The 11,474-nt window shown below is 41.2% G+C and overlaps 1 protein-coding gene across 1 annotated transcript; it reads right to left on the reverse strand.

The window, feature by feature from the left end:
* Nucleotides 1-6,183: 6,183 nt before the first annotated feature.
* LOC127094427 (uncharacterized) lies at nucleotides 6,184-7,953 on the reverse strand. The gene is made up of 2 exons (XM_051033263.1): nucleotides 7,409-7,953; nucleotides 6,184-6,307 (listed from the first exon to the last, which is right to left on the reverse strand). The coding sequence occupies exons 1-2, from the start codon at nucleotides 7,951-7,953 to the stop codon at nucleotides 6,184-6,186; spliced, it is 669 nt and encodes a 222-aa protein (XP_050889220.1).
* Nucleotides 7,954-11,474: the final 3,521 nt, after the last annotated feature.

The raw sequence follows: 11,474 nt of genomic DNA on the forward strand, positions 1-11,474 counted from the left end.
TTCAGGGACACCCCCCTAGCATTAGGGGGGTTTAGCCTCTCATAATATTCAAAGACAGTAGATTACAAATTAAAGACATTACAAGTTGTTGTTGATGAAAGTTGATCTTCAATTTCTTCCGATCTTGAGGATCTCTTCTCCTCTAATCACTTTGCAAGGTCGCTTCTTCTTTTTGTCTCCTTTTCTTCTACGATCCAAAAAGTCCCTTTTTTTGTGCCCAAATTCCAACTAAATAGCTTCCACACAACTAAAAACATTGTGAAATGCCCAAACCGCCCTCCGGAAGTCTAAAGGGGTTAAAACATGAAAAATCAGCAAATGGGGCGAAATGGCCAACACGGGCCGTGTCAGGTGACACTGCTGCCCGTGTTGGCTCCACTGTAAGTCCATGATGCAATCCATGCTGACACGGGCACCCGTGTCAGCCCACTGTTTTCTGGGTTTTGGTTGGATGGCTCTGCACATGCTGACACGGGTACCCGTGTCAGCCCCTTATTTTGTCTACTTTTCGCTTTTCATTAAGTCTCTGACCTCCATTCTTCCGGTACGCAACTTTCGGACTTGTTATCTGACTTGGAAACCAAACAGTCTACACAGAAACGCATAAAATGCGACAAAAGGAGAAAAACTACTAATGCAACATAGAACAAGCCGAAATTCATAAAATGTAATAAACTAAAGAAATCACTAAAATAAAGAGCAAAACGTTACCGATTCATGAAGATTCAATGCTGGATAGATGATGAAAATTGAGTGTAAATGGTGACCGATCACAACCCCAAACTTATCACATTGCTTGTCCTCAAGTGATGCAAGAGACAACGCGGAGGTCAACCATGGATTCTATTCTCTCCACAACACATATGATGTTATTCGTAACTTGGCTTTCTCCTTCCTGATTAAGCTTCTGGTTTACCCATTCGAACTTCTCCACTGTCTTATCATTTCAGAGAGTTCTTTTTCCTGCAAGCTTCTTCACATTACTCACCAAATCTCTCGAGTTTAAGGTGTTTAGCACTCAATATATCAAGGTATGCAATATCAACTCTTACTTTTTGAATAGATTCTACGTCAACTACACAAACACAACTCACACACTTTAAGAGGTCTTCAGGGTTGTAACGGGGCTTAGGTACGGTGGGAGAGTAGACAACAAAATGGATTACAAATGGTTTTACAACTCGGCATTCATGTTGTTGTTTTTCTTTGTGCAAGAATTTTTTATGCGGTGTCGTCCAATCTTGACTCTTTTTCGCTCAAATTCACATTAATGCATGAGTCTATTTCTAAGGAAAGTGCTTATTCTTCATTTCTCTCTATATATTTTTTTTTCATTTTTTTTTCTCTTTTTTTTTCGGTAGAAGCGGATGTTTCTACACAGTTTTTGTTTTTCTCATCTTTCTTTTTCTTGCACTTGCCCTTTTTCAACATTTCTTCTACATATTAATACCCCAAACTTATCTTTTTGCATAAATTTTACACTACAACAGTCATGCCGAGCGAGGGTAGGAAGTGTATGGCTTATGGCTAACATGATGGTTTACACAAACAAAGAGGTACAGGCTCAACAGGGTTAGCAACGGATGAAAACAACATTATGGGTGGCAAGAAATGCTCAAACGGTGAAAACAAACAACGTGCCTCAGTGTGTGTTTTTGTATCATGTTGTATCAATAGAACTTACGCAAAATTAGAGAGATAAAGTCATACCTGAATGCGCTCTTTTTGTGTTTGGTTAAGCTGAAATCTCACCATGTTGGATAAGCTTGCAGGCTCCAAACATTCTTTATGACAGACAGCTTCTTTATCAGCTTGGGCTTACCTTCTTCTCTTTCGTTCTAGATTTTCCAAGTTGCGTCCAACCTTTTGTTTCTCAGCTGTATCACCTTCCAGGTTGCCTCAGGAGCAAATCCGGGGTTGCGTCTTTCACTCACTGTCCACTAGTCTATCATTTCTCCAGCATAATCAACTTTCATCTGTAACTTAAAAAAAATTAAAAACAACCACACAACGACAAACAAAGTAACACAACAGTCACAACAAAAAACAAAAATTAAAATAAAATATAAAGCAATTAAACCCCCCCCCCACACTTGAACCAAACATTGTCCATAATGTTTAAAGTCAAGATAAGAGGGGTACTTACAGCGTTTACTATGGAGGTGATGGCGGGTACGGATAATGCAACATCATGCATTGCATCATCGCGTTCATCTCATCCAAAACCGTCCCTTGACGGCGTTGTTCGACTCCAAACCTGGTGAGCTCCTCACCTTGCTTGGATTTCTCCGTGCGAAGGTGACCTATCTCATCCTGAATCCAGCCTCATTGGTCTTGCGGCATGGAGTAGGATCCGGAGGCTTGAGCCGGTTCTGGAGGTTGCTGGTAAAAAGGCTCCTCGGTGCTCGGTGCACCTTTCATCGATTCATCTGCAGGCAAAGAGTCAAACAAATCTTTGTCCCCCTCTTCCAGGTCGGGATAGTCATAGAGCCAGTTGGCTCTGTTAGTGATACTGATGAAATCGTAAGCAGGTAAATCAAGAACATGGACTTTTTGGCACATAAGAGAGTAATAGTCTTGTTTTACCGTAATCATGCCTTGTTGGATCAAGGCGGCAAGGTCCAATTTGTTTTTACCTGGCACCTGTGGAGAGTCGGTGAGAGCAACACCAAATCCAAAATGGTCGGCAATCTGAGTAATCATGCCGCCAACAGAAATGTCGCTTGAAGTAGCGCGACCAACTCTCCCTAAGTAGTCAGCTGCAAATGTTGCTACGTTGATTGGAGTCTGGGATGCCATATTGTACAGAAAGAACAACTCCCTTTGAGTGGCAACACCGGTGCTGTCTCCGCGACCAAACATGGTGTATTCCAATGCCTTTTGTGCGTACCTGAAACACGGGTTATGGATACCCGATGTCTTTTCCCCTTTGGAAACATATTTAGTGTTACTTGTTATGGCGGTCCAAAATTCCGTCGGGACAAACGTATCGGGCACCGCTCCAGGGCCTACGATTGGGAGTTTTAAGATCCTCCCTAACTCCTCCACAGTCAATTTCATATTAGTATTAAATAATCGAAATTTCAATGTACCGTAGTATTCTTTTTTCGTTCCATTCCACTTGTTTTTCAGCTTAAGTTCAATGGTGCTTAAGAATTCAAGCGTAATGCGTGCAAAAGTATGCGCTTCCAGCTGCATGAATTCTAGCATCCCTATGGTGTGGAACATACGGTGTACCTCAGCTTGCAATCCCAGTTCCTGCAGAGTGCCATTACACATATACCTCGTGGGGATTAATTTCCTTTTTAAATGAACCGCATACCTTTTCTGGTGCTCCAGGTTCTCGAACACAATGACGTGCTCGTTCGGGGTTCTCCTCGCCCTTTGTCATGGACGGGATGATTCCGCCATATTTTTTTTCTTCGACTCAGCGAGACATATTGTACCTGCACACAACAAAAAGAGACAAGAATTTAAAAAGAGATATTAGGGGAAATATTACCGTATGAGTGTTGAGGGTGGAGAATAGTGAAACTTTTGTGAAGACGGATGTAGAATTTATGGAGAATTGAGGTGAAAGTAGAGAGATTTGGGTGAGGAGAATGGAGGTTTTAGTTATTATGGAGTGAAAGAAAGATGGAGATGAAAGAGTATGAAGGATATGTGGTAAATGAGGAGAGAATTAGGGATAAGGTGTATTTATAGGGTGAATTTCGTAGGTGGGACCCTCCTCCAACAGTCATAAATTCAAAAAAAAATCACCACTACGAGAGCTGACACGGGCGACCGTGTCAGCGCAACACTACCCCATGACACGAGCCATGTCATTCACAAACGCGCTTAAACCGACATATTTCACCCAGGGGCTGACACGATCCGTGTCAGCTGACACGGGCGGCCGTGTCAGGCCCCTGGAAATCAAATTTTTCATCATGTTTTGTGACATCCTGACACGGGCCGTGTCAGCTAACACGGGCGCCCGTGTCAGGCCCCTGTTTTCTCATTTTCCTTGGTTTCTCTTCTTGATCTGTGCACGGCTTTTGCTGCGAATTTTTAGAGATTTGTTGCGACCGCTACCTTTAACTCCTCTATCAAACACTGTTCACACCTGCAAGTAACTAACACAGAACCAAACAAAGAGAATGATTAGATACAAAAAGCATGGGTTGCCTCCAACGTAGCGCTTCGTTTAACGTCGCTTGGCTCGACGGTTGTGCATCTTATCAGACAAGATGAACAACATCAATTTGGCCCACAGTTTGCTCCACATTGTACGGCTTCAATCCCTGGCCATTCTCTTTAAAAATGTATCCATTGGAAGGAGTTTTTATTTTGACTGCTCCATGGGGATATACCTTGTGCACCACAAATGGACTCGACCATTTCAATCTCAGTTTTCCAGAGAACAGCTTCATCCTTGAATTAAACAATAGTACCATCTGTCCTTCCCAGATTTCCTTCCTTTGGATTCTTCTGTCATGCCATTTCTTCGTTTGATCTTTGTAGATCTTTGCATTTTCATATGTCAGGTTCCTAAATTCTTCCAACTCGTGGAGTTAAAGGATTCGGGATTCTCCCGCTTTCACAAGATCCAAGTTAAGGAATTTGGAAGCCCACAAAGCTTTGTGTTCAAGTTCCAAGGGTAGATGACATGCCTTACCATATACCAATTGATACGAGGACATACCAATCAGTGTTTTGAAAGCAGTACGATATGCCCACAGCGCATCATCAAGCTTACTCGCCCAGTCCTTGCGAGAAGCGTTAACCGTCTTCTCTAGGATTTGTTTCAGCTGCCTATTTGACACTTCAACTTGACCACTTGTTTGCGGGTGGTATGGAGTGGCTATCCGGTGTTTCACATTGTATTTCAAGAGTAGCTTCTCCATTAGGTGATTTAAGAAGTGCGTTCCTTCATCACTTATTAGAGCTCTTGGCACTCCAAACCTGACAAATATGTTTTCTTTCAAAAAATTGACCACCACTTTTGCATCATTTGTGGGTAGAGCGACTGCTTCTACCCACTTGGATACATAATCCACCGCCACCAAGATGTAATTATTTCCAAATGACGGTGGAAACGGTCCCATAAAATGAATACCCCACACATCAAAGAGTTCAACTTCCAGCATGGGATTTTGCGGCATCTGATTTCTTTTCGAAATGTTTTCCATCCTTTGGCATTTATTGCACTCTTTGATCATTTGCTGAGCATGTTTGAATAGTGTCGGCCAGTATACGCCTGACTGGAGGACTTTGGCAGCGGTTCTATCACCACTAAAGTGTCCACCATAGTCCAAATCGTGACAAGCTTTCAGCACATCCCTCTGTTCTTCTTCTGGAACACATCTTCTGACCAACCCGTCTACTCCCTTCTTGTATAAGAAGGGGTTGTCCCACAAATAGAACATGTAATCATGAACAAACTTTTTCTTACGGTTAGAGTCAAATTCACTAGGGATCACCCCGCCCACTAGATAATTCGCGTAGTCTGCGAACCAAGGGATTCCAATAACAGCAAGGATGTGTTCATCAGCAAACTCATCCTTTATTGGACGCTTTTCCTCATTCTCTTCTATTAGGGACATCCGGGAGAGGTGATCTACCACAGTATTTTCGCACCCTCTTTTGTCCCGGATTTCCACATCAAACTCTTGGAGGAGCAGGTTCCATCACAACAGTCTTGGCTTAGAGTCCTGCTTAGCAAACAAATACTTCAAAGCAGCATGGTCAGTATAAACAATGACTCTAGAACCCAACAGGTATTGCCTGAATTTATCAAAGGCATAGATCACAGCCAGCAACTCCTTTTTGGTAGTCGCGTAATTCATCTGTGTAGGGTTCAACACATGACTAGCATAATATATGACATGCAATAGAGTATATCTACGTTGCCCAAGAACTGCTTCCACTGTAATGTCACTCGCATCACACATGATCTCAAAAGGTAGAGACCAATCAGGAGCAATGATAATAGGTGTCGTCACCAATTTATTTTTTATCGTTTCAAAAGCAACGACACACTCTTTATCAAAAATGAAAGCCTTGTCCTTAACCAACAGGGTAGTTAAGTGTTTGGCTATCTTGGAAAAATCTCTTATGAACCTGCGGTAGAAACCCGCATGTCCTAAGAAACTTCTTATACCTTTCTCATTCATAGGAGGTGGTAGCTTTTATATTACCTCAATCTTGGCTTGGTCCACTTCTATCCCTTTGTGAGAGATTTTGTGACCTAAGACTATTCCTTCTCGCACCATGAAGTGACACTTCTCCCAGTTGAGAATCAGATTGGTTTGTTGGCACCTTTCTAGCACAAGGGAAAGGTTAGTTAAACAATTATCAAAAGAAAAACCAAATACCGAAAAGTCATCCATGAGGACCTCCATATGCTTTTCGAGCATGTCCTTAAAAATGGAGGTCATGCATCTTTGGAATGTGGATGGTGCATTACATAACCCGAATGACATTCTTATGTAGGCAAAAATACCATAGGGGCGTGTAAAAGCTGTCTTCTCTTGATCTTCCGGTGCAACCGCTATCTGATTGTATCCAGAGTATCCATCAAGGAAACAATAGTACTCATGACCTGCCAACCTTTCAAACATCTAATCAATGAATGGTAATGGAAAATGGTCCTTTTTGGTTGCCAAATTCAACCTCCTTTAGTCGATGCACACACGCCAACCCGTGACCGTCCTAGTGGGGAGTAACTCATTTTTCTCATTCCTTATGATTGTAGTTCCTCTTTTCTTTGGGACCACATGAACAGGGCTCACCCAAGAGCTATCGGATATGGGATAAATTAACCCGGCATCTAAAAGTTTAACAACCTCTTTCCTAACCACTTCCTTCATCATGGTATTTAATCTTCTTTGTGGTTGCACCACCGGTTTGTGACCATCCTCCATGAGAATTTTATGCACACACCGTATGGCTAATTCCCTTCAAGTCTCCTATTGCCCATCCCTTGGCACTTTTGTGTTTCTTCAAAACCTTGACAAGCTTGTCTTCTTGAGAAACCTCTAGATGAGAGCTTATAATAGCCGAGCATTTCCTTTCGGGGTCTAGAAAAACATACTTGAGATTTTCAGGTAATTGTTTCAGCTTAGCCACTTTCTTGGTCTCATCTTTCTTTTCTTCAACTTGGGGTTCCCTTAAGTTTTCCCATCGGAGTGATCAGGATCCCTTAAAGGGCGGTTGTGTGGCCATCATAGTTAACACTTCCATCTCCTTGTCATCAACTTCTTGAGTGTCTTCAGAGATAGAGAGACTTAGAACTCTCTCCAAGGGCAATTTTTGTTCACCTAGAGGATTTTCTTTCAGAACCATTTGATCAATAACCTCTATGTGTTGACTGGTGGCCACATCATCTTTGTATTTCATGGTGTTGTGCACATCAATTTTTAACTCTTCGTCATAAACTTTTAGAGTCATGGTGCCTTCTTCTATATCTATCAAACACCTCCCGGTCTCCAAAAATGGTCTACCAAGAATGAGCGATATCTCTTCATCTTCCGGCATTTCTAAGATCACAAAGTCTACCGGAAACACAAACTTATCAATCTTCACAAGAACATATTCCACCACTCCATAAGGTCTCTTCACAAAGTGGTCAGTAAATTGAAGTGTCATTCTGGTATCCTGTACTTTTCCAATCCCCAACCTCTTGTAGATGGATAACGGCATGAGGTTCACACTTGCCCCCAAGTCTATAAGGGCCTTCTTGAAAGATCTATCCCCGATAGTGCAAGGGATAGTTACCGAACCTCGACCTTTTTTCTTTACCGAAATCTTCATACCCTGCAAAATAGCACTACAAGTTTCGATTAGTACAATAGAGTCAGTGTCAGTGCTCCTCCTTTTTAAGATAATATCCTTCATGAATTTAGCATAAGAGGGCATTTTCTCAAGTGCCTCCAAGAACGGAATGTTGATTTCAAGCTTTTTGAACATCTCCAAGAATTTCTCGAAGTTCTTCTCATGTTTCTCTTTCTTCTTATTTCTTGTTGGGAAAGGGAGTTTGACAACCGGCTTTGACTCACTAACTTTTTCTTTAACCACAGGTTTAGGTACCGTCACCTCTTCACTAACAACCTCATTTTCTTTTATCTCCAAATCAACTTCAAGAAATTGGTCTTCTTGTTCATCATCTTTTTCAGGGACTTCTTTTTCCTTACCACTCCTTGTGGTTACCGCACTCACATTATTATGCTCTCTTGGATTTGTAACTGTAGCACTCGGTAATGCACCTGGTGTTTGCGAACCCGCGAGTTGTTGACCAATCTAACTCATTTGCACTTCCAGGTTTTTTATTGATGCACCAGTGTTTCTCAGATTACTTCAAGTCTCCTCTTGAAATTGTGAACTTTGAGCTGCCATTTTTTCAATGGCAATATCCCAATCTGCTTTTCTTGGAACATGTTGTTGAAACTGTTGTTGGGATGGGTGAAACTGCTGCTGCTGGTAAGGTTATTGTTGTTGTGGTCAATACTGTTGTTGTGGTTGGCTTTGATACTGGGTGGGCGCGTGCTTCTGAGCATTTCCTTGCTGGTCCTTCCAAGAAAAACTTGGATGATTTTTCCATCCAGGATTATATGTATTGGAGTAAGGATTGTTCTGCTTCAGAAAATTAATCTCTTCTACCTGTTGAGCAGTTGCCATACAATGCATGGCGAAGTGAGGACCTCCACAAATTTCACAACTAACAGCTTGAATAGGTTGGACCGGTTGCACTTGTGCCACCGTTTGAGTGTCAAGAGTCATTTTCTTGAGTCTTCTCTCTAGTTCAGCTATTGTTTGATCTTCCATCTTCACAACTTGATTTGCTACTTTGAGATCAATGATACCTTCAGGTTGACTTACACTGCGGTCTTAGAGTTCCAGATGCTCATTTGCTGCAATGGCTTCAATGATTTTCTTTATTCCAGTGGCTGTTGTAAAGTTTGTTGAGCCACCAACAACTGTGTCTATGAGTTGCTTAGTCTTCATTCTAAGATCATTCACAATATTTTGCATCTGTTCAGTTGCATCCATGTTATGAGTAGGACATGCAACCAATAATCGCTTGAACCTCTTGTAAGCGTCTCCGAGTGACTATCCTTCCTTCTGTTTAAAATTAACAATATCATATCTATTACGAATATACACAGAAGTAGGGAAGTACTCATTCAGAAATGTTGTCTCCATTTATTGCCAAGTTGTTATGCTTCCCGCGGGTAAAGAGTAAAACCACTCTTCGGCATCTTCCGACAGTGTAAACGGGAACATCACCAACTTTTTAGATTCCTCTGAGTGTCCCTCAATTTTCAACGATGTCGTCATGATCAGAAATCGTTGTAAATGCTTGTTGGCATCTTCATTGATTTTTCCGAAGAACGGTCTCCTCTCGAGTTGACGAATCATTGAAGGGTGCAGCTGAAAGTGATCAACATTTACCGATTGGTTCACAATTGTTAACCTTCCAGTAGGAGCATTTGCACCCCCATAATCACCCAGAAGTCTTTCTACAGGAGGTGGTGGGGCTCCAGCCTGTGGTTCAGCCATTGGTTCAGAAACAGCTTCAGAGTCTTCCGAATGAACTGAAACAACTTCTTCTTTTTCAGACTCAGAAACAATAGGGGCAGATTCTGAAAGTTCTAGCCTAGCTTTTCGTCGTCTTGCACGCAATAATCTTTCAGGTTCTGCGTCAAAAAGAAATTCAGCTGAGGCCTTACCTCGCATACACAGATTAGACAATTATTAGAATAAACAATAATACAGAAAAAATTTAGCTGCAGAGCAACAAAATTCCAATTGAATTATTTTTTAACTTATACTTTTGGCAGTCCCCGACAACGGCGCCAAAAACTTGATCGGTAAAATAGCAAGTGTACTATTTGCACCAATGTAGTAATAAAAAAAAGGAGTTATCCCGAGTATCGATCTCGAGGACTGCGTAGTAAGTATCAATATTTATAATAATTCAATTGAACAAAAGTTCATATAGGGTTTGATGATTGTTTTCACAAATAATGAGAAATAAAAATATAAAGCGTATACAAACAGTTTAACCAATATGACATATAATGATAGGGCCAGATGTATGAATTGCTTTGTATTACACTTCTTCCATATCATATAACATCTATGTTATCATAATTCAAAACCGTTTCTCAAGAGTTGTTTTCACTAATTCCTTAGCCAAAAACCATTAACAGGCAATTTCAATCCTAATTCCTTAGTTATTCAACTTGTTGTTATGAAATACTTAGTTTATCAAGAATTAACAGTAACCACAGTTTGATCCTCATTCCTAAGTGATTAAACGCGGGTTTTATTATACAACAAGTGATAAGGCGGTTTGTCCGACCTAAACCTTAACCAGAGATCAGAATTTCATTTGTCCGATAAAATTAAGCATTAAGCGCGTTGTATAATAATTTGAATTAAGAAAACATCAATGATTATACGAACATGGATCAAATATGCTTACAGTAGCAATTCAGGGGCACCCCCTAGCATTGGGGGGTTTAGCCTCTCATAATATTCAAAGACAGTAGATTACAAATTAAAGACATTACAAGTTGTTGTTGATGAAAGTTGATCTTCAATTTCTTCCAATCTTGAAGATCTCTTCTCCTCTAAACACTTTGCAAGGTCGCTTCTTATTTCTGTCTCCTTTTCTTCTACGATTCAAAAAGTCCCTTTTTTCTTTGCCCAAGTTCCAACTAAATAGCTTCCACACAACTAAAAACATTGTGAAATGCCCAAACTGCCCTCCGGAAGTCTAAAGGGGTTAAAACATGAAAAATCAGCAAATGGGGCGAAATGGCCAACATGGGCCGTGTCAGGTGACACTGCTGCTCGTGTTGGCTCCACTGTAAGTCCATCATGCAATCCATGCTGGCACAGGCCGTGTCAGCTGACACGGGCACCCGTGTCAGCCCACTGTTTTCTGGGTTTTGGTTGGATGGCTCTGCACATGCTGACACGGGCACCCGTGTCAGCCCCCTGTTTTGTCTATTTTTCGCTTTTCATTAAGTCTCTGACCTTCATTCTTCCGGTACGCAACTTTCGGACTTGTTATCTGACCTAGAAACCCAACAGTCTACAAAGAAACGCATAAAATGCGACAAAAAGAGAAAAACTACTAATGCAACATAGAACAAGCGGAAAATCATAAAATGCAATAAACTAAAGAAATCACTAAAATAAAGAGCAAAATGTTACCGATTCATGAATATTCAATGCTGGATAGATGATGAAAACTGAGTGTAAATGGTGACCGATCAACCCCCAAATTAGAGGAAGTAATGCATATCCAAGACTTAATCGTGTGACATCGGTAACTCCAAAGAGGTCTCCACTGAGTGGGGAATCTCATGTCAACTCTTTTAGGACTACTCCTTCAAAGCCAACATGACTATACCACCTTCCTATCTTAAATTTCACTCAAGTACGGGTTAGAACTTATCTCACCACATAGAGATCACTAA

This window comes from Lathyrus oleraceus, chromosome 6 (assembly GCF_024323335.1).
Source record: "Lathyrus oleraceus cultivar Zhongwan6 chromosome 6, CAAS_Psat_ZW6_1.0, whole genome shotgun sequence".
Taxonomy (NCBI): Eukaryota; Viridiplantae; Streptophyta; class Magnoliopsida; order Fabales; family Fabaceae; genus Lathyrus; species Lathyrus oleraceus.